The sequence below is a fragment of the Pithys albifrons genome, chromosome 27 (genome assembly GCF_047495875.1).
Source record: "Pithys albifrons albifrons isolate INPA30051 chromosome 27, PitAlb_v1, whole genome shotgun sequence".
NCBI classification, from domain to species: Eukaryota; Metazoa; Chordata; class Aves; order Passeriformes; family Thamnophilidae; genus Pithys; species Pithys albifrons.
The window spans coordinates 3,291,315-3,313,531 of NC_092484.1; the positions used below are offsets into that span (position 1 = coordinate 3,291,315).

At 55.4% G+C, this 22,217-nt stretch overlaps 1 protein-coding gene across 2 annotated transcripts in view; it reads right to left on the minus strand.

The window, feature by feature from the left end:
• Positions 1 to 2,722: 2,722 nt before the first annotated feature.
• Positions 2,723 to 22,217, minus strand: part of ZAP70 (zeta chain of T cell receptor associated protein kinase 70) — a 52,934-nt gene continuing 33,439 nt past the window's right edge. The window contains exons 3-13 of one of the 2 annotated variants that reach the window (XM_071578003.1): positions 18,810 to 18,970; positions 17,839 to 17,977; positions 15,311 to 15,389; positions 14,557 to 14,597; positions 12,364 to 12,412; positions 11,670 to 11,844; positions 10,651 to 10,857; positions 9,197 to 9,389; positions 7,934 to 8,074; positions 4,325 to 4,437; positions 2,723 to 3,908 (exon numbers count right to left, since the gene is read on the minus strand). In XM_071578003.1, the coding sequence (XP_071434104.1) occupies positions 3,785 to 3,908; positions 4,325 to 4,437; positions 7,934 to 8,074; positions 9,197 to 9,389; positions 10,651 to 10,857; positions 11,670 to 11,844; positions 12,364 to 12,412; positions 14,557 to 14,597; positions 15,311 to 15,389; positions 17,839 to 17,977; positions 18,810 to 18,970 (1,422 nt within the window). In that variant the 3' untranslated portion in view covers positions 2,723 to 3,784. Of the gene's footprint in view, positions 3,909 to 4,324; positions 4,438 to 7,933; positions 8,075 to 9,196; positions 9,390 to 10,650; positions 10,858 to 11,669; positions 11,851 to 12,363; positions 12,413 to 14,556; positions 14,598 to 15,310; positions 15,390 to 17,838; positions 17,978 to 18,809; positions 18,971 to 22,217 lie in introns of both variants that reach the window. The other variant, XM_071578002.1, reaches the window with a different exon arrangement.

A 22,217-nucleotide genomic window follows, 5' to 3' on the forward strand; every position in this document is an offset into this window, starting at 1 on the left:
AAGGTGATAAATACCTGTGGTTTTGAATAAACTGGGGATTTGCTTTACATCACATTGGTGGTGCAGTCCTCACTAGCGCATGGCGGCAACACGGCTGTTTGAGTTGAATCCCTGAGGACTCATCATGTGAATGCTGATGTGCCCAGGAGCTGATGAGGAGCATCTCACCTGGACTGGCATGGGGAGGAGGTGTTCCTGGCTCGATGGGCCCATCGTGCCTCAGGCCACCTGTAGGTGGATAAAGTCGAGGGGTGGATTTAACCGTGAACACTGTTCCTAAGGTTATCCACAGTTGTGAAGAGTGCTTGCCATTGTGAGACCCCAGTGAACAGGGAAAAGAGGTGCTGCGGAGCCCCCTGCAGAGAACCCAACAGATGCGGCACCCAGAACCAGCGCCCGCAGTGCTGAGCGACCCGCAGGAGCCAGAGCTGTCACTGGCGGGGCTGCCGCCAGGGCTGCGAGCGAGCCGGGGGAGGCTGCGAGCCGTGAGAGGCTGTGAGCTGTGAGAGGCCACGAGCCGTGAGAGGCTGTGAGCTGTGAGAGGCCACGAGCCATGAGAGGCCACGAGCCGTGAGAGGCTGTGAGCCGTGAGAGGCTGCGAGCCATGAGAGGCCACGAGCCGTGAGAGGCTGCAAGCCAAGCCAGGGCTGCAAGCGAGCCAGGGCTGGCGAGCCGCTGGGGCTGCTCCTGCCTCTGCTGCTTGCTTGTGCTGCTGTCGGGGCTGCTTCCGAGGCTGCCAAAGCTGTTAGGACTGCTGCTAAGGGGGATGGCTCACATGGTGAACTGTAGTACTTCTGTGTGACCGAGGAGAAAGACATGAAGAGAAGCCTGCGTAAGCTGTTGATGTGTGGTGGGACACTGCCGTTTGAGTTGAATCTTTGAAAACCCGTCGTGTGAGTGCTGATGTGCCCAAGAGCCGAGCCAATGAAGAACATCACACCCTGGACTGGCTGGGGGAGGGTTGTTCCTGGCTCAGTGGGCCTATGATGCCTCAGACCACCTGTAGGTGGATGAGGCCAAGGGGTGGATCTGACTGTGAACACTATTTTAACCCCAGTGGGAAACTAGAGACTCCTGAAGAGAGGATGGTAACCCTATTGAAAGACATGAACCATCAGATAAGATAACCTGAGATGACCTGCTTTGTTTCCATCTGAAATATCTACCCCATCCTAATGGACTCTTAGCCACATTATGGAGGGGTGGAAATCAGCCCTGAAAAAATAAGTGTTTAAGCATGAGAACCTAAGATATGAGTGACATAATATGGTATGGAATAAGGGGTGGAGAATGTTATGGGTTCACCTAGGTGGGCCTAGATTTGGGCCCTGAAGTGTGGACTAGGCCGAAGCTGTCAGCTGACTTGAGCTGGGCTGAGCTAACAGCTGACCTCTTCTAGCCAGTAATTTTGTATTCCATACCACATTATGACATCATCTCCAGGGAAGGAGGAACCAGTGTGGGAGTGGTTAAGGCAGTCGCTTCTCAGCCCTCCTCTTGGGAGGACGCACGATGCTGTCCCAGGGGGGATGGAGAGGGCCAGGCCCACCACTGGCTCACAGGGTACCTCAGGAAAGTAAAATGTGTTGTTCTGGGTCTCTCCTTTCTGCTTGGGTTTGTCTCCCTGGAGAATAAGCTTCTTCTTAAGTAATGTGTAGTTAAGACAGTAGAATTTGTGTGTTTGTTAAGAAGTTGACGTGGGGAACTTGTTGTTGTAGACTTGTGTGAGTGTATATTTGTACTCTCTTCTAATTGTCTCTTTCTTTCTGTGAAAAATATATGTAGATTTAGTACAAATGCAGTTTGAAGTGTTTTTTTTCTTTCCCCTCTCTTTTCCTCCCTTTCCCTGGTGTTAGGAGGGAGGCTTTTCTCTCTGTGCTTGGGGGGGTTGGCAGTTGCTTATCTCAAACCAAGACAAGCCTTCTCTTTTCCAGCAAAACAGCTGCTTTCCCTGGGAGGAAAACATGACAGAGGGGAGAACTTTTCTCCTGTCCCTGCCACTGGTGGAACAAACAGGAACAAGGCAGTTTCTCCTCTGACTCCTGTTTTCCCCTCAGCTGGAAGGGATAAATGTGGTTGGACACTCAGGACAAGCTCATGGGATTGAGGAGAAAACACTTTGGCACATAAAGTTTTGGTGTCACTGGAGGCTTCAGAGAGGGGAACACTTCTTTGTCATCCAAGTGGGTTCTTTGACTGCTTGTCCCAGAGGTTAGTCCAGGTCCCACACCTGGTGTCCCCCAGGAACCTTTTCTTCCAGGCAAACCCCCCTCCCACCAAGGCTGTGCCCCTGGACTGCAGCTGTTTGTTCTGCCTCAGGACAAGCTGCTCTGGCTGAGCTGCTGAGTGGCTTTCAGACACCAGAAGATGGTGACAGATAAGCTGCTGTAGTACCTCAGGCCTCCCATCTTCTGCTTCCTCTGCTTCCCCAACCCTCACAACCTCTCTGGGCTCTCTCACAGCCCCCCCCAAACAGAGGTGACCCCCATCTGGGGGAAGGTGTCAGCCAGGTGGGTTCCACAGTGAGCTCAGCTGAGCTGCCAGAAAGCTGTGAGAAAACTCCATCTCTGCAGCAAAACCAGCTCGAGGGTGAGCAAGTTGGTCCAAGGAGCATCAAGGAGTGGAACCCTGGCCTGGCAGAGGGAAACTACAAGTATCTTCTCATCAGCTTGAAGCAGTTGCCAACATTCATCAGAGTCCAATGATCTGAGCCACAGGGGTGTCAAAAATAGAGAATTATTTATTTATAGGGTGGCCAGGCTTGGAAAACAAGATGCTCATTCATTAGCACAGAGGGGCCAGGTGGGATCCAGGAGGGATCCAGGAGGGACCCAGGTGGGATCCAGGAGGGATCCAGGTGGGATCCAGGAGGGACCCAGGAGGGACCCAGGAAGGACCCAGGTGGGATCCAGGAGGGATCCAGGAGGGATCCAGGAGGGACCCAGGTGGGATCCAGGAGGGACCCAGGAGGGACCCAGGAGGTGAGGAAGGGGCCCTGGAGATGAGTTGTTTTGGAGCCATGTCCACACTGGAGGGCTGTGTGAGCCCCTGCTCTGTGCTGAACAGGGATGGAAAGCCTGGGGGGGTAAGAGGAGCCTGGAAGGGGCAGGAGGACAAACCAATGGGACCCTCCAGCTCTGTCCCAGTGATCCCATCCCAGTAGCAAACCAGCTGCTTCTTGCCCTAAGCCAAGGGGGAGGGGACTGGGTGGCTCCCTGTCCTGTGTCACACCCCACCCAAACCCACCAGAAACATGAACTTGGTGGTTTCCTGTGAAAGGGTTGTTTGTTCAGGTAGCTGGAAAAGTCCAGATGTGCTGGAGCCAAGACAGTTCCCCCCCCAGTGAGCCTGGTGGGGTCACAGCTCTGAGGTCACAGAATCAGAGAACCTCAGAACAACAGTTGGGATTGGGAGTGACCTCTGGAGATCATCCAGCCCAACCCTCCTGCCAAGGCAGGGTCACCTGGTGACACAGGGACATGCCCAGCTGGGTTTTGAACATCTCCAAAGAAGGAGGGTCCTGGGATAGCTCTGGAATTGGGTAGGAAGGAACTCTAACACTGTCTGTGCTGGGTCAGGCTGGAGGTGGAGACCACGGCCTGCTGTTGCCACGAGGCACAGCTGAGTGTCCCCATGTGCTGGGACAGACTCAACTCTCAGGTGCTTCGCTCTGGAGCCACTTGAGAAGCAAAACCAGCATTTGAGAGGTTAAAGCAAAACTTCACAAAGAGCCTTTGCAGGTCCTGTGCAGGATGGGGGTGTGTTGAGGAGCAGAGAAGGAGCCTCAGGGCAGAGCTGCTTTTGATTTGTCCTCTGCCTGGGGCCCATTTTCTGTCTTGGCAGCAATACTGTAGTAGTAGGAGCGGATGGTGTTCTCCACATCCACAAACCCTGGACGTTCCTCCCACCTGCAAGGCCAGAGAGGAGCCAAGTGAGTCAACAGGAAGAACAGGAGGAGAGTGATGCAATGAGAAGGTACCAAACCCAGAGAACCTGGGGAGGAACAGCAGCCCAGTTGCACCAGTGCTCAAGAGGGCAGCTGAGACCCCTCTGGGATGGAGACAATGAGGCTCAAACATCTTCCTGGAACAGGCAAATGGAGTGGGATGGTAACAAAGAGTTCATCATGGGCTGGGGAGTGACACCAAGGCAGGAGACACCACTGGTTTGTGCACTCAGTGTGTTCCAACCTGGCTTAGTGAAGGTGTCCCTGCCCATGGCAAGGGGTGGAACAAGAGGAGTCTTAAGGTCCCTTCCAGTCCAGACCATCCTGGGATTCTGATGGCCCTGGCAGCAGAAGGAGCTGAGCTGGTGGAAGCCTCACCTGTAGGTCCAGCACTGCTGCATGAGGGCGAACATCTCGGCGGGGCAGTCGGTGGGACAGTCCATGCGCTTGCCCTGCTCGATGAAGCTGATCACCTCCGGGCCCTTCATTTTCTGGGGCAGCATCCAGGGAAGGGCAGGAAGGTTGGGGAGGAGGACACAGGGTTAGAGGAGACACCTGCCTGGGCTTGGGGGAAAGCTTTGGACCCATGTGTCACACACCCCTGAGCTGGTGTTTCCAGTCCCAGCACGAGCACTGGTGTCTCACTATGGCCAGACCGCCCTGCAGATCCCATCCCACCCATCCTGCTGTCCCATCCCACCCACCCTGCAGACCCCGTCCCACCCACCCTGCAGATTCCATCTCATCCATCCTGCAGACCCCATCCCACCCATCCTGCAGATCCCATCCCACCCATCCTGCAGATCCCATCCCACCCATCCTGCTGTCCCATCCCACCCACCCTGCAGATCCCATCCCACCCACCCTGCAGATCCCATCCCATCCACCCTGCAGATCCCATCCCATCCATCCTGCAGATCCCATCCCACCCATCCTGCAGACCCCATCCCACCCACCCTGCAGATCCCATCCCACCCACCCTGCAGATCCCATCTCATCCATCCTGCAGACCCCATCCCACCCATCCTGCAGACCCCAACCCACCCATCCTGCTGTCCCATCCCACCCATCCTGCTGTCCCATCCCAACCATCCTGCAGACCTCAACCCACCCATCCTGTTGTCCCATCCCACCCATCCTGCTGTCCCATCCCACCCACCCTGCAGACCCCATCCCACCCATCCTGCTGGCCCATCCCACCCATCCTGCTGTCCCATCCCACCCATCCTGAAGACCCCATCTCACCCATCCTGCTGTCCCATCCCACCCATCCTGCAGACCCCATCTCACCCATCCTGCAGATCCCATCCCACCCATCCTGCTGTCCCATCCCACCCATCCTGTTGTCCCATCCCACCCATCCTGCTGTCCCATCCCACCCATCCTGCAGACCCCATCCCACCCATCCTGCAGACCCCATCTCACCCATCCTGCTGTCCCATCCCACCCATCCTGCTGTCCCATCCCACCCATCCTGCAGACCCCATCTCACCCATCCTGCAGATCCCATCCCACCCATCCTGCTGTCCCATCCCATCCATCCTGCAGACCCCATCCCACCCATCCTGCAGATCCCATCCCATCCATCCTGCAGACCCCATCCCACCCATCCTGCAGACCCCGTCCCACCCATCCCGCTGTCCCATCCCACCCATCCTGCAGACCCCATCCCACCCACCCTGCAGACCCCATCCCACCCACCCTGCAGACCCCGTCCCACCCATCCTGCTGTCCCATCCCACCCATCCTGCAGACCCCATCCCACCCATCCTGCAGACCCCATCCCACCCACCCTGCAGATCCCATCCCACCCATCCTGCAGATCCCATCCCACCCACCCTGCAGATCCCATCCCACCCATCCTGCAGATCCCATCCCACCCATCCTGCAGACCCCAACCCACCCATCCTGCTGTCCCATCCCACCCATCCTGCAGACCCCATCCCACCCAGACTACTGACCCCATCCTACCCACCCTGCAGATCCCATCCCACCTATCCTGCTGTCCCATCCCACCCACCCTGCAGACCCCATCCCACCCACCCTGCAGACCCCATCCCACCCATCCTGCAGATCCCATCCCACCTATCCTGCTGTCCCATCTCACCCATCCTGCAGATCCCATCCCACCCACCCTGCTGTCCCATCCCACCCATCCTGCAGACCCCATCCCACCCATCCTGCAGACCCCATCCCACCCATCCTGCTGTCCCATCCCACCCATCCTGCTGTCCCATCCCACCCATCCTGCAGACCCCATCCCACCCATTCTGCTGTCCCATTCCACCCACCCTGCAGACCCCAACCCACCCATCCTGCTGTCCCATCCCACCCATCCTGCAGACCCCATCCCACCCAGACTACTGACCCCATCCTACCCACCCTGCAGATCCCATCCCACCTATCCTGCTGTCCCATCCCACCCACCCTGCAGACCCCATCCCACCCATCCTGCAGATCCCATCCCACCTATCCTGCTGTCCCATCCCACCTATCCTGCTGTCCCATCTCACCCATCCTGCTGTCCCATCCCACCCATCCTGCTGTCCCATCCCACCCATCCTGCAGACCCCATCCCACCCATCCTGCTGTCCCATCCCACCCATCCTGCAGACCCCATCCCACCCACCCTGCAGACCCCATCCCACCCATTCTGCAGACCCCATCCCACCCATCCTGCTGTCCCATCCCACCCATCCTGCTGTCCCATCCCACCCATCCTGCTGTCCCATCCCACCCACCCTGCAGACCCCACCCCAAGCACGGGCAGGGCAGTGGTTGACGAGTGATTTTTTCAGGAGGATCAAAGAGAAGATCTGCTTTGATTCAAACCCAAATGAATTTAGTTTGTTTTCTGTTTCTTCTCCCTTTAACGAACACAAAGATGCAGGTTCCAATTTCCAGGAAGTGGAAGTGGACCTGTTTCCTTTCTGCTCTGTCCAAGGGTGGGAACACCCACCCAATGAAATAAGAATCGTATTTTCAGTGTGTGTCAGTTGTGACTGGGTCATCCACACGTGATGGACTCAGATCTTCTTCACTCTGTTGAGTTCCTGCCTCACCTTGGAGGGTTTCTCCCTCACCTTGTAGTTTCTCCCTCACCTTGTAGGGTTCCTCCCCCACCTTTCAGGGTTCCTGCTCATCTTGCAGGGTTCCTCCCCCACCTTTCAGGGTTCCTCCCTCACCTTGCAGGGTTCCTGCTCACCTTTCAGGGTTCGTCCCCCACCTTTCAGGGTTCCTGCTCACCTTGTAGGGTTCCTCCCTCACCATGTAGGGTTCCTGCTCACCTTGCAGGGTTCCTCCCTCACCTTGCAGGATTCCTCCCTCACCTTGTAGGGTTCCTGCTCACCTTGCAGGGTTCCTGCTCACCTTGCATGGTTCCTCCCTCACCTTGCAGGGTTCCTCCCTCACCTTGTAGGGTTCCTCCCTCACCTTTCAGGGTTCCTGCTCACCTTGCAGGGTTCCTCCCTCACCTTTCAGGGTTCCTGCCTCACCTTGCAGGGTTCCTCCCTCACCTTGCAGGGTTCCTCCCTCACCTTCCAGGGTTCCTGCTCACCTTCCAGGGTTCCTCCCTCACCTTGCAGGGTTCCTCCCTCACCTTCCAGGGTTCCTGCTCACCTTCCAGGGTTCCTCCCTCACCTTGCAGGGTTCCTCCCTTACCTTGTAGGGTTCCTGCCTCACCTCACAGGGTTCCTCCCTCGCCTTGCAGGGTTCCTGCTCACCTTGCAGAGTTCCTGCTCACCTTGCAGAGTTCCTGCTCACCTTGCAGGGTTCCTGCCTCACCTTCCTGGGTTCCTGCTCACCTTGTAAGGTTTCTGTCTCACCTTTCAGGGTTCCTCCCTGACCTTTCAGGGTTCCTCCCTGACCTTGCATGGTTCCTGCTCACCTTGCAGGGTTTCTCTCACCTTGCAGGGTTCCTGCCTCACCTCGCAGGGTTCCTGCTCACCTTGCAGGGTTCCTGCTCACCTTGTAGGGTTCCTCCCTCACCTTGTAGGGTTTCTGCCCGTAGCTGAAGGCCTCCCACATGGTCACGCCGTAGCTCCACACGTCGCTCTTGCTGGAGAACTTGTGGTAGTTGATGCACTCTGGGGCATACCACTTCAGGGGCCACTTCCCTGCTGTCCTGGCCTGCAGCAAAGCCAAGGGCAACATTCCCACCCTGAGACACAGAGTGCTGGGAGCTGGACCTGAGTCCTGCTCTGCTAAATGTTTGTACTGCTGAAAAAATCCCTTCAATCCTGAGCTCCAAACCCCGGGCCAGGCCCTCCTGTGTTGTGATGGACACAGAGGGCAGGATGCTGACCCACAGGGGCCACCCTTCCTTCTCCTGCTCCTCAGCCCCAGGGCTCAGTTTAATCAGAGAATCCCAGACTAGTTTGGGTTGGGAGGGATCTTAAAGCCCATCCACTCCCACCCCCTGACAGGGCAGAGACACCTTCCATGAGCTCAGGTTGCTCCAAGTCCCATCCAACCTGGCCTTGGACACTTCCAGGGATGGGCTGGGCACCTGTGCCAGGGTCTGCCCACCCTCATAGAGAAGAATTCCTTCCCAATATCCCATCTAGCCCTGCCCTCTGGCAGTGGGAAGCCATTCCCCCTTGTCCTGTCCCTCCATCCCTTGTCCAAAGTTCCTCTCCATCTCTCCTGGAGCCCCTCAAGGCACTGGAAGGGGCTCTCAGGTCTCCCTGGAGCCTTCTCTTCTCCAGGTGAGCCCCCCCAGTTGTCCCAGCCTGGCCCCAGAGCAGAGGGGGCTCCACCTTGGAAGGGGCTCTGAGGTCTCCCTGGAGCCTTCCCTTCTCCAGATGAGCCCCCCCAGCTGTCCCAGCCCGACTCCAGAGCAGAGGGGGCTCCAGCCCTGGGATAATTTAATGGCCTTGTCTGGACTCCTTCCAACAGGCCAACGACTTCCATGTGCCAGGGGCCCAGAGCTGGAGACAGGATTCCAGGTGGGATGTCTTAGCTGTTCACTGGTTCACCCTTCTGGGAAGGTCAGGCCTGGCTGGCTCTTCACCACCTTCTCTTCCCTGCTCCTTGCTCTGAGTCCTCTCCTCCCACCGCACCGTGTCCCCCTCGCTGCCTCTGCATCCCTGGAGACCCAGGACTTTGGGATCTCCCTGTTAATGTCCCAGGCAGAGTGGGATGTTGTTGTGTCTCTGGGCTCATGAGGAGCCCAAATCCCCCATCTTTGGGGCTCTCAGCCCCCCAGCCAGGAGGGCTCCTGCTCCAGACCCTTTGGGTGCTCACACTTACCTTGTAGTAACTGTCATCAGCCCCCAGAGCCTTGGAGAGCCCAAAGTCACTGATCTTGGCGTAGTGCTGGTTGACCAGCAGGACATTTCTGGCTGCCAGGTCCCTGTGGACAAAGTTCTTCTCCTCCAAGTACTTCATGCCCATGGACACCTGGTGCATCAGCTCCACGATGTTGCTGATGGGGATCTCATCTCTGGGGAACATGAAGGGATAGTTCAGTAACAAAGAACCTGCCGTGGTCCTCTCTGAGCTTTTTAGCTGCAAGGGAGGATGAATGTGGACATCTCTGCTCCAGAAGCACCAGACCCTCTTATCCCAGTGTCCCCAGCTGGGACCAGTTTATCCCTGTGTGGGTGTGACCAAAGCTGGGCATTCTAAACCCTCTGGGCCATTGCCCAGGAACTGTTCCCAAGGGCCCATTGGCAGCAGCTGCCCAGGGCACAGCTGAGCCCTCAGGCTGGGAGCTGGCTGGGAAAGAAGCCTGGCAGAGGAGCTGGGAGAACTGCCCTGCAGGGACTCCTTGGCACCTCCACACCCACCTGAGGGCTCAGCTCTGCTCAGGGGCCAGCAACGATTCCAAAATCCCCCCTGACTGCCAGAGTCAGATCCCCCATTGTGGAACTCCCTGCCCTGGGGGAGGCACTGGGGGCTCCCACCCAAACCTGAGGGGAGAGAATCTTGGGGTGTGGGGACTTCTGGGACCACTCATTGGATCCAGAGGAGGAGCAGACCCTGGACAGGAGGAGCCACCACTCTGCCCAGACTGTGCCATCATCTGCACCAACAGGTTTGTCCCTTCCTTTTCCTTTGGCCTTGGGGGAACGACGTGGGGCTCAGCACAGGGGCCACCAAACCCCCCTGTGTTTGTGCCCCAGGGGGTGGGTGGCACTGCTGGGGTTGGGGGTTAAACCCAATTTCTCTTTGTGCCATTGCATTTATTGTAATATTGTTATTAAATTGTAACTCTGACCTATAATCCCTTTTGTGTTGGGTTTGTTTCTCCTGCTGGTTCACCTTCAAACCAGCTCACCTTGTTACCCCTTGGATTGTGGAATCTAAACCATGTTCAGAGCTCAGTGTTTCCTTCTGGGGAGCCTCAGCCAGGAAGAGGATCCCCAGCCTGGAGCTCAGGTAGGGAAGCTCCTGGAATTGTGCATTCCCAGGAGTGAAGCTTTGCTGAGGGGAGGGCACAGCCCCTCTCCCAAATGTGCCACCACACGGTGGGTGATTCAGAGCAGGTGACACTGTTAGGAACAGGATGGCTTTAAAACCTGCTTTAGAAATGCAAACAGAGCCAGGCATGAAAGGAGATCCTGGGGAGGAGAGGACAAAGAGCCACCACAGAGGGGCTTTCAGGGGCTTGATGAACAACTGCCAAAACAAGGCTTTGCCCTGGCAGCAAAGGGCTTGATGAGAACTGCAAAAAAATCCTCCACATTTCCTTCACTACTCACTTCTTGGAAGCCAAGAACCTGTTGAGGGGCCCTCCAGAAGCCATTTCCATCACGAGCATCAGAGACTCGGCCTCGCAGACCCCGATCATGCGGACGATGTAGGGGTTGTCCAGCTGGTGCATGATCTGGGCTTCCTTCATCATCTCGTCCTTCACCGTCTTCTCGTTGTTGCTCTTCAGCACCTTTATGGCCACATCGATCTGCTTCCTGCACAGGGGGCAAGAGGGGCACACCTGGCATGGGCTGGGCAGCAGCAGCTGGACTCAGGTGCCACGGCCAGGAGGGAAAAACTCTTCTCATGTGGTGCTGTTTGACCTCTCAACAGCCTGTTTGGGCAGAGCCCTGCACCATCCTGGTATCCCAAGCCAAAGGGATCACCAGGAGTTGCCACCTGTAGGTTGCAGGAGTGTCACCTCCCACACCAAGGTCGGTGCCATCTCTGCTGCCAGTTTTCAAGGAGGAAACTGAGGCACAAAGTGGGCAAAGGACCATCTTTGTGGGCTCGTAGAAAACCAGTGACAGAGCCAGGGATGGCTCATCTTCTCATCTTCTCAGTCTCACTCCTTTGCCCTGACATGGGCCTGACCTCAGGAGGACCAAACTGCTCTTCTGAGCCCAGAAAGTGCCTTCAGAAGTGTCAGGGATGTGCCTGGGAATGTGTGGGGCAGGTGACACACTCAGGGGACTGAGTGAAAATGCCCTAAAAGTCATGGAATGATGTCATAATATCATAGAATCACTGGAGTTGGAAAAGGCCTCTAAGATTGTCAAGCCCAACCTTTGAATGAACTCCACCATCACCCACTAAATCACACCCCAAAGTGTCACATCCTCTCATTTTTTGAACACTTCCAGGGATGGTGATTCCACCATCAGATCCACCTTCCAGACTCTCTCTTACACCCCCACCCCATTATGACTTTGGGGTCCATCCAGTTGGGAACAGCTGGGGACACCCTGAGCCCAGCCTGGACCTCTCTCCTCCAGCTTTCTCCACATCCTTCAAGGCAACAACTCACTTTCTCATTTTGTAGACTCCTTTCTTGACACAGCCAAAGTTTCCTGCCCCCAGCTCCACTTCATCCATCATCAGGTGGTCCCTCTTCAGGAAAAGCTTCTTGTCCTTCAGCTCCTCGGGGTCACTGTAGGGGCTCTCGTAGACACTGGTGTCCATGGGCAGCAGACGGGACTTCCCTGCACCTTCACGAGGGCACAAGTGGTGAGGACTCACTGCCCTTCCTCATCCCTCTCTCCCTCACTGTTTGGGAAGGTTTTCTCTGATCTCTTGGCCATTTCTCCTTCAAGCTCCAGCATTTCTCCTCCCCCATGGCCATCTCCCTTCCTTTCCCAGCCCAGGGTCGCTCCAGCTGCTGAAGGAATCAGGATGGGGAGAGGTGGCTGAGCATTCCCACCCCACCCATCACACTCTGCAGGACCTGGGCCTGGGCAGGACTCCCCCCTCCCTGACATACAGCTGAATTCCAGGATTATTGAGGAGGCAGGATGGGAGATGAGGATAGGACAGGGTTTGATTTACTGGGTAAGACAAGGAATGGGGCAGAGCTGGATTGCCTGGGAGCTCAAATCCCTGAAATGATTGGGATGCTCCGGGTGCCTTTGTCAGGAAAGGTTCTACAGGCAACCCCTGTGGCTCCTGTGACATTCCCAGGTGCTGTCCCCTGCCAGGAGGACAGGGCTCTCCAGGGTGCTCACCTACAGGCTCTGGTGTGTATCCATCTGCATTGAGGGGCCCGAGGTTTCTCTGGAAAAGAGACAGGGATAAAGTGGATAAAGGAGCACGGGGAAAGTGCTCCAGTTTAAAATGGAGACGCATTTCCAGTTTGAAATGGGGCAGAATTTCCAGTTTGAAATGGAGGGGAAAGGGGCAGGGAACCTCTGCATCCCAACTGGGGATGCCCTTAAAGGCCACCAAGAGATTGGAGTGGTGTCAAACCAACTTTCCTCTTCCAGAAGGTTCCCCCAAGAGCAGGGATGGGGCTCTGTGGGATCCAGTGCCAGGGACCCTGAACATGGCACCTGGGCTGTGCAGGGGGACGTGCTGTGCCCTCTGAGCACTCACACAGGCATTTTGCCCTCTGCCCCCTCTGCCTTGCCCATCCCAGGGTGCTGCTGCAGCAGTGGGATCATCCCACCCAGGCTCTGCACTTTGCTTGGAGCCAGGAAGGGAAGGGAAGCCCATGGGCAGCTCAGCTTGCAGCCTGTCTGACCCAAGAGTGGCCCTGTGGGCACACAGGGGCACTGCCCAGCCCTGTGCCAAGAGCAGAGAGTGGCAAAGGTGTGGCACATTCATCCAGCAGGGTTTGGAATGTCAGTGCTGCTGGAAGTGGCAGTTTGGGGCACCATAAGATAAGAAAGATATTAAACCACTACAGAGTGTCCAAAGGAGGGCAATGAAGATGGGGAAGGGCCTGGAGGGGCAGCGTGTGAGGGCACTGAGGGCACTGGGTGTGTCCAACTGGAGAGGAGGAGACTGAGGGGAGACAATTGCAGGGACAACGTCCTGGGGAGGGGCAGAGGAGGGGCAGGCCCTGAGCTCTGCTCTGTGGGGACCAGGGACAGGACCCTGGGAATGGCCTGGAGTTGAGTCAGGGGGTTGGGATGGATCTCAGGGAAAGGTTCTTCCCCCAGAGGGTGGTGGGCACTGACCAGGCTCCCCAGGGCAGTGGGCACGGCCCCAAGGCTGCCAGAGCTCCAGGAGGGTTTGGGCAACACTCTGGGGGACAGGGTGGGATTGTTGGGGTGTCTGTGCAGGGCTGAGGGTTGGATGATCCCTGTGGGTCCCTTCCAGCTCAGGATATTCTGTGATTCTAATTAGCAACATTCACTGGGCAGTGCCCGGGCTGAGAGGTCCCACTGGTTCTCTGAAGTGACTCTTCTCCTGTGGTGGTGGACCCACAACAGGCTCTGCAGAGCCTCTCCTGCCCCTCTGCTGCCAAATGGCCCATGGAGCTTCCACTGAACATTCCATTCATGTCCCAGATTTAGGTCAGATACCAGTAAAAGGCTCCCCAGGGCAGTGGGCACGGCCCCAAGGCTGCCAGAGCTCCAGGAGGGTTGGGATGGATCTCAGGGAAAGGCTCTTCCCCCAGAGGGTGGTGGGCACTGACCAGGCTCCCCAGGGCAGTGGGCACGGCCCCAAGGCTGCCAGAGCTCCAGGAGGGTTGGGATGGATCTCAGGGAAAGGCTCTTCCCCCAGAGGGTGGTGGGCACTGACCAGGCTCCCCAGGGCAGTGGGCACGGCCCCAAGGCTGCCAGAGCTCCAGGAGGGTTTGGACAACACTCTGGGGGACAGGGTTGGATTTTTGGGGTGTCTGTGCAGGTTGGACTGGATGGCCCTTGGGGGTCCCTTCCAGCTCAGCACATTCTGTGCTGCTGTGACACAGGAGCTCAGCAGGGACTGTGAGAGCTCCCAGGGACAGTGGGGAGTGCTCAGAACTCACTCAGCCCCTCTGGGCTCCAGGCAGGGCTGGGATGCCCCAAACTCTCTGCTTTCCACACAGCTGGCACTGGGAGCTGGGTGAGCCCTGCCATGGCCAGGGGTGAGGGAGCACAAAGGCCTGGCCAGGGGCCAGTGGGCTCAGTGTTCCCAGAATCCTGGCAAGGAGGGCAGGGAGGGCTCCCCAGGGATGGGCACACATGTCACAAGATGCTCAGTGTGAATGGAAACCATTCTCAGCTCCAACAGTGGCTGTGCCCAGAGACTCCTCACCCCCAGCCCAGCTGGAAGGGGGACAGAGTTGCAGCTGGGCTTAATACTGTCCCTTGGAACCCCCGAGTTTCAGGGAAAAGCAGAGTTTGGAGAGCAGAGTTTGATGAGCAAAGCTTGAAATTCAACAGCTTTAAACCACTGAGGTGCCAATAAAACAAACCCTCCCGAGAACTTACGCTCACAGAGGGGTGGGTGGGTGGAGCTGGAGCTGCAGATGCTGCAAATCAGGAGAGAAAAGTCCTTGTTAGAAGTGGTCCTGAGCCTGAGCAGGGTCAGAGCATCAGTCCTTGTGGGACTGTGTCTGATCACATCCCCTCCACCCTCCAAAAGACAGTTCCACAGGTTTGGAAAAAAAAAAAAAGGAGAGGAAACGTGCCTGGATGTGGGTGTTGATCCCAAATCAGCCCTCAGGGAAAGTTCTGAAGACCCTACAGGTCTCCATCAGCCCCAGAGCAGAGACTGGCTGGACTGTGCCCCAGGGCAGTGGGACCCTGAAGTGACTTTTGTGACACTTGAACCAGCACTAAGTGACACCTGGCTTTGAGTTTTCAGCTCCAGGGACCCACCAGGCCCCAGCCCTGCAGGACACGTTTCCTGCTGGTGATTTTCAGGAGCCATTTGGCTTCAGAAGCTCCTCAGAGTTTCTGTTTGGCACCAGGAGTCCCTCACCCATCTGGAGCACTGATGGTCCCCATCTGCTCCTGCCTTTGGGCCACCTGAGGTCAGGCCTGGAGAGTGGCTACTTTGAGCAGACAACACGATGTGAGACTTGCCCAGTTTGCCAGAGGAGCAGAGACCTCACTGCTCCTTCACCACCAGGGCCTGAGCAAGGCTGGACACCAGAAGGGAAATCTGGGTTGGCACCACTCAAACTGGCACCACTTGGTGGTAAATCCAGGCCAGGGAGGGCACTGAGAGATGCCACCTCACCTGGCTGGTTGGGGTTGGGACAGGTTTCCTTCAGGTAGAAAATCAGCCCATCTGGTTTGAGTTTCAGGTACTCCACCAACTGCGAATGGAATTGGAGAGAAAAGAGATTATTGTGAGGAGAAAAATCATCTCTTCTTTTAATGAAGGCTCTTTTAATTTTGTGGCTTCTGCCAATGATTGCTCTGGGATTTATGGCAGGCAGGGGCTAGACTGGTTCTTCCCTCTGTCTGGGAGGAGATCTGCTCACTCAGGGCTGTCCTACAGGAAGTGCTCCTACACCAGGACATCTGCCAGAACTTTGGAACTTCAATCAGGACCAAAGAAAGACAGAAGGAAATCTCCAGGATGAGAACATTTTCAGTGCAATATTATTGTCCCAAACAAAAGGGTTTTTTGAAGTCCTGTTGTGTTTGATAAAGCCTGAGAGGAACCTTTTGCTTTCCCAGAGGAGCTCCAGGGGTAGATCTGAGGGTCCCAGGCAGTTTTTCCTCAGTTTTGGGGATTTGACCCTGGCTGGAGACAACCAGCCCAGCCTTGGCCACTGCACCACGAGGCTTTCTCTCCCCTTCCCTCTGGCTCACATTTCAGCTGCAACTGGGAGCCTGGCACTGGTTCTGTTGCCAAAAAAATGCCCCAAAGGCTTTGTTTTCAATCAAACTCAGAGTGAAAACAGCTCGAGGAGTTTGGAAAATCCACTAAAACAGAGTTACTGTCCCCCAGATGGCCCTGCCCAGGGGGAAGCTCCAGGATTCCCACCCTGGAGCAGGTCTGAGGTCTGTGCCGTGGGGCAGGGCTGGACTCTGGGGGGACATGGACTCCCCAGCAGTGCCAGGAGGTGCTGGGCCATGTGTCCCATGCCCTAAAAACCTACCCCACCTTCCTCAGGGTTGCTGGGGCACCACAGCCACGTCCACTTCCCAGCTCTCGGGGCTGACAGGACATGTTTAACATCTTTATTGATGATTTAGATGAGGGGATTGAGTCCATCATCAGCAAATTTGCTGATGACACCAAGCTGGGAGGGAGTGTCGACCTGCTGGAAGGATGGAGGGACCTGCAGAGGGACCTGGATAGACTTGAGAGATGGGCTGATTCCAATGGGATGAAGTTCAGCAAGGCCAAGTGCAGGTCCTGCCCTTTGGCCACCCCAAGCCCTGCAGTGCTCCAGGCTGGGCAAAGAGTGGCTGGAGAGGGACAGGCAGAGGGACCTGGGGGGACTGAGGGACAGGAAGCTCAACAGGAGCCACCAGTGTGCCCAGGTGGCCAAGAAGGCCAAGGGGATCCTGGCCTGGATCCAAACTAGCGTGGCCAGCAGGCCCAGGGCAGTGACCCTTCCCCTGGACTCTGCCTTGGGGAGGCCACACCTTGAGTGTTGTGTTCAGTTCTGGGCCCCTCAGTTGAGGCAAGAGATTGAGGGGCTGGAGCGGGGCCAGAGAAGAGCAACGAGGCTGGAGAAGGGACTGGAGGTGGCACTGAGTGTCCTCTGAAACACCTCCAGGGACAGAGAATCCACCAGGTCTTGATCCAACCCCACTGGGATCAGCAGCCCAGGGCACGGAGTGCCAGAGTGATCCCAGTGGGGTTGGATCAAGGCTTGGACTTGATGAGCTCAGAGGTCTCTTCCAAGCCAAGTGAGAAGAGAAGAGCAACGAGGCTGGAGAAGGGACTGGAGCACAAGTGCTGTGGGGAGAGGCTGAGGGAGCTGGGGGTGTTCAGCCTGGAGAAGAGGAGGCTCAGAGGTGACCTCAGCACTGTCTGGAACTGCCTGAAGGGAAGTTGTGGCCAGCTGGGGGTTGGTCTCTTCTCCCAGGCACTCAGCAATAGGACAAGGGGGCACGATGGGCTCAAGCTCTGCCAGGGGAAATTGAAGTTGGAGATCAGAAAGAAATTCTTTGCAGAGAGAGTGCTCAGGGATTGGAATGGGCTGCCCAGAGAGGGGGTGGATTCCCCATCCCTGGAGGTTTTTCAGCTGAGCTTGGTCGTGGCACTGAGTGCCATGATCTGGTAAAGGGACTGGAGTTGGACCAAGGGTTGGACTTGATGATCTCAGAGGTCTTTTCCAACCCAATCCATTCTAGGATTCTATGATTCTATGTCCTGGCACTGGGATCTTCAGCCACATAAAGAGTTGGGCAGCTGGCTCCACATCTCTGCCCTCCCCTAGTCCCTTGGAACATGGAGTGGCAACCTGTGCCCAACAGCTTTGCCAACCTTGGAGCTGTTTGGGGAATGTACAGGAGGGACAACATGGGATGAGCAATTCCAGGGGTTTCAGGGAAGGGAAAACAGCCCATTCAACCACCCACACGTGGTCTTGAGGCCTTCAGAGTTCCACATGGCCCTTCCTGTCCTTCAGGGGTTGGATTCTGGTGCTGGTAACACCAAAGTTGTGATTTTGATCCCTGTGTGGACCATTCATTGAAGAGTAGGACTCGATGACCCTTGTGGGTCCCTTCTAACTCAGAAAAACAAGTGAAAAATGCCTTTCCTGTATCAGCCCCCCATTTTCAGCTCCCCCAGCATGGTACCTGCCAGAGTGTGTCGAACTTGGTGCCCTCAGGGATGGAGTATTTGCCAGACTTGTCCTGGTCCACCCGGTAGTGGTAGACGGTCTTGCCATAGACGAGGGACAGGGCGTAGGCACCATTTTCCTTCCTGTCCCTCAGCCTGGGAGGAAGGAGGACTGTTGAATTTGCCCTGCAAACTGCCATGGCTGCAGGGGTGGGTGGGCACAAGGAAAGGTTTCCCTGCATCCACTGGTGGAATTGCCACCTTCCCAAAACCCCTCGGAAGGTGCCACCTGCAGGGGTTTGCCCCTCTCGTGGAGCCCCAGAATGTTTTGGGTTGGAAGGGACCTTAATGATCACCCAGTTCAATCCTCCTGCCATGGGCAGGGTCACCTTCCACCAGTCCAGGTTGCTCCAGGACACTTCCAGGGATGGGGCAGCCACAGCTGCTCTGCCCAACCTGTGCCAGGGCCTGCCCACCCTGACAGGGAACAATTCCTTCCCCACATCCAATCTAAATTTCCCCTTTTTCTCATTAAACCCATTCCCCTTGTCCCATCAGTCCAACACCTGACAAAATCTTCTCCATCTAATTCTTCCTTCCTCCAACTGATTCAGGAGATAATTAAATTAAGGTCTGTCTCACCTTGGCAGAGACACAGAGCAAATATTTTCTCCTGTGTTTTATGGGCCATTCATTGTCAAAGTTTCAGTGTTAAATGTCCTCACACCCTGTCCTGGATTTCATATCACCCAGTGCAGTGGAAAGGACATTTCACAGAGATATTTCAACATGAGCAACAAATAAAGCTCAAGATTGGCTCTTTGTGGAGACCAGACACTGTCTGGGCAAACCCAGGTTTGGGGTCTCCACCTCTGTCTTTGAAATATCTGTAACCAACCCGAGCACAACCAGCTCAACCTCCTCTCAGGACTGTCCTGTGGAACCAAGGGGGGACATCAGAGCCTGGGCCAGGGCTTTGGGTACTCACAGGAACTTCCCATCAGGCTGTGCCCCTGAGTAGAGCCTCCGTTCAGCCTCATCCCGGGTGATGCTGCCGTGGTACCAGGGCATCCTCTCATGGGCAGTGGTGGCCACCAACTTCTCCACCTGTGGAGCTTGGCTTATGATGGCCTGTTCCAGAGCATCCCCCTGGAAAAGAGTGGGACATGGCACCTGCTGCCATTCTGCTGCCCTGGTATGAGGCCTCAGCACAGGAAACTTGGAAGGTCTCAAAATTAAAGGGCCTGTGACCCAACGGTGGTGATGCCATGAATGTCCCTTCCCCCCAAAACCAGGACTTGGAGCCACATTAGTGCAGGGTAAGATAAAAAGTAAAGGTCCTTTAATAACACAGGCCCTACAGCCCACAGGAATACAGGATGACATCCATGTGTCCCAGTTCTTGTTTCCATGGCTTTTACAATCAGATCCCTCCAATCATTGCTTTACACATTTCTCAGTCCAGCCCCAGTCCCACCCCTGGACCACCCCCTGGAATTGGGTCTGGGGTCATCAAGACCCTCTGTCTTCATCAGCTCTTCTTCTTCAGGCACACAAAGGTCTCTTGGAGTTCATCCAGTTCTGGCTTTTGGGTCACTCTGACCTGTGTTTATGTTTCATTCTGTGGGCCTTCTGATATCCTTCAGCTCTACTTTGGAAAGGAGTCTGAACAAGATTAATTAACTAAAGGAATCTGAGCTGTTCTGGGACAGGGGTAGTGATAGAAAGGCATTAAACTGTTAGAAATATTAACCCTCTAAAAATCTACAACTACTGTGTTCCTAAAACCTACAAAATGTGAAAATCAGAACAAAAACCCCTTTGGCATCATATCTTAAAGTTCATCCTACAGCTCCAGGGTTAAATTCCTCCTTGTCTAAAGCTCTGCGTGGTCAAGAGAACTGACAGACTCAGGTACAAGCTAAAATCAAGAATTAATATCAAATACAAAGTTAATAGAGGTCTGATTAAAAATTAGTAGAGACCATTATGATGTTCTGGAGAAGGGAGAAAATCCATTTTCTTGAGGGGTCCCTGGATCAGTGTGGGTGTAACTTTGTGTTTCTGTGTGAGCACAACATCAGATTCCTGCACAGGTGTAGCCACATTTCTGTTATTGCCCTGAGTGACTCCTCCCCCCAAACCAGGACTTGGAGCCACCTTAGTGCAGGGTAAGATAAAAAGTAAAGGTCCTTTAATATCACAGGCCCTACAGCCCACAGGAATACAGGATGACATCCATGTGTCCCAGTTCTTGTTTCCATGGCTTTTACAATCAGATCCCTCCAATCATTGCTTTACACATTTCTCAGTCCAGCCCCAGTCCCACCCCTGGTCCAACCCCCTGGAATTGGGTCTGGGGTCGTGTCTTGGTTTGAGATAAGCAACTGCCAACCCCCCCAAGCACAGAGAGAAAAGCCTCCCTCCTAACACCAGGGAAAGGGAGGAAAAGAGAGGGGAAAGGAAAAAACACTTCAAACTGCATTTATACTAAATCTACATCTATTTTTTCACAGAAAGAAAGAGACAATTAGAAGAGAGTACAAATAGACACTCACACAAGTCTGCAACAACAACAAAGTCCAGTTCCCCACCTCAACTTCTGAATGAACACACAAATTCTTCTGTCCTAACTACACATTACTTAAGAAGAAGCTTATTCCCCAGGGAGACAAACCCAAGCAGAAAGGAGAGACCCAGAACAACACATTTTACTTTCCTGAGGTACCCTGTGAGCCAGTGGTGGGCCTGGTCCTCTCCATCCCCCCTGGGACAACATCGTGTGTCCTCCCAAGAGGAGGCTGAGAAGCCACTGCCTTAACCACTCCCACACTGGTTCCTACTGCCCTGGAGATGATGCCATAATGTGGGATGGAATACAAAATTACTGGCTAGAAGAGGTCAGCTGTCAGCTCAGCCCAGCTCAGGTCAGCTGACAGCTTCAGCCTAGTCCAAACTCCAGAGCCCAAATCTAGGCCCACCTGGGGGAACCCATAACAGGTCGTCAAGACCCTCTGTCTTCATCAGCTCTTCTTCCTCAGGCACACAAAGGTCTCTTGGAGCTCATCCAGTTCTGGCTTTTGGGTCACTCTGACCTGTGTTTATGTTTCATTCTGTGGGCCTTCTGATATCCTTCAGCTCTACCTTGGAAAGGAGTCTGAACAAGATTAATTAACTAAAGGAATTTGAGCTCCCTGTTCTGGGACAGGGGTAGTGATAGAAAGGCATTAAACTGTTAGAAATATTAACCCTCTAAAAATCTACAACTCCTGTGTTCCTAAAACCTACAAAATGTGAAAATCAGAACAAAAACCCCTTTGGCATCAGTGGGTTGAATTCTGTTGTGCCACAGAGCAGAATTCCTTCCTTCTCTAAATTGACCTCATTGCCTGAGTCCAGCTGAAGTCCATTGACTGGGGGCTGGTGAGGGAGGGGAGAATCATCACATTAAAGTGGGGGATCTTGATGTCGGGCTCATGGAGTGTCTTTCAGCCTTGCATTCCTGGCAGGAGGGTCCTGCTTGGTGGCAAGTTGGAAATGAGTCAGCAGAGTGTCCTGACAGCTCAAAGATCCACCCTGTCCTGGGGGGCATCAGGCCCAGCCTCGCTGGCTGGTGAGGGAGGGGATTGTCCTGCTCTGCTCTGAGGTGGGGTGGCACCACCTCAATGCTGGGGCAGTTTGGGGGTCACAATATAAGAAGGATCTGAAGCTGTTGGAGTGTCCAAAGGAGAGACATGGAGATGGGGAAGGGTCTGAGGAGCAGCTGAGGGCACTGGGCTTGTTCAGCTGGGGCAGAGGACACTGAGGGGAGACTCCTTGGGGGCTGCAGCTCCTCCTGAGGGGAGGTGGAGGGGCAGGCCCTGAGCTCTGCTCTGGGACCAGGGACAGGACCCAGGGAATGGCTGGAGCTGTGCCAGGGGGTTGGGATGGATCTCAGGGAAAGGTTCTTCCCCCAGAGGGTGGTGGGCACTGACCAGGCTCCCCAGGGCAGTGGGCACGGCCCCAAGGCTGCCAGAGCTCCAGGAGTGTTGGGATGGATCTCAGGGAAAGGTCCTTCCCCCAGAGGGTGGTGGGCACTGACCAGGCTCCCCAGGACAGTGGGCACAGCCCCAAGGCTGCCAGAGCTCCAGGAGGGTTGGGATGGATCTCAGGGAAAGGTCCTTCCCCCAGAGGGTGGTGGGCACTGACCAGGCTCTCCAGTCCAGGGCAGTAGGCACAGCCCCGAGGCTGCCAGAGCTCCAGGAAGGTTTGGACAACGCTCTGGGGGACAGGGTAGGATTGTTGGGGTGTCTGTGCAGGGCCAGGAGTTGGACTTTGATGGGAGTTGGACCTTGTGGGTCCCTTCAAGCTCAGGATATTGCAGAACCCCGTGATTTCCTTTACAGCAGAACCTCTT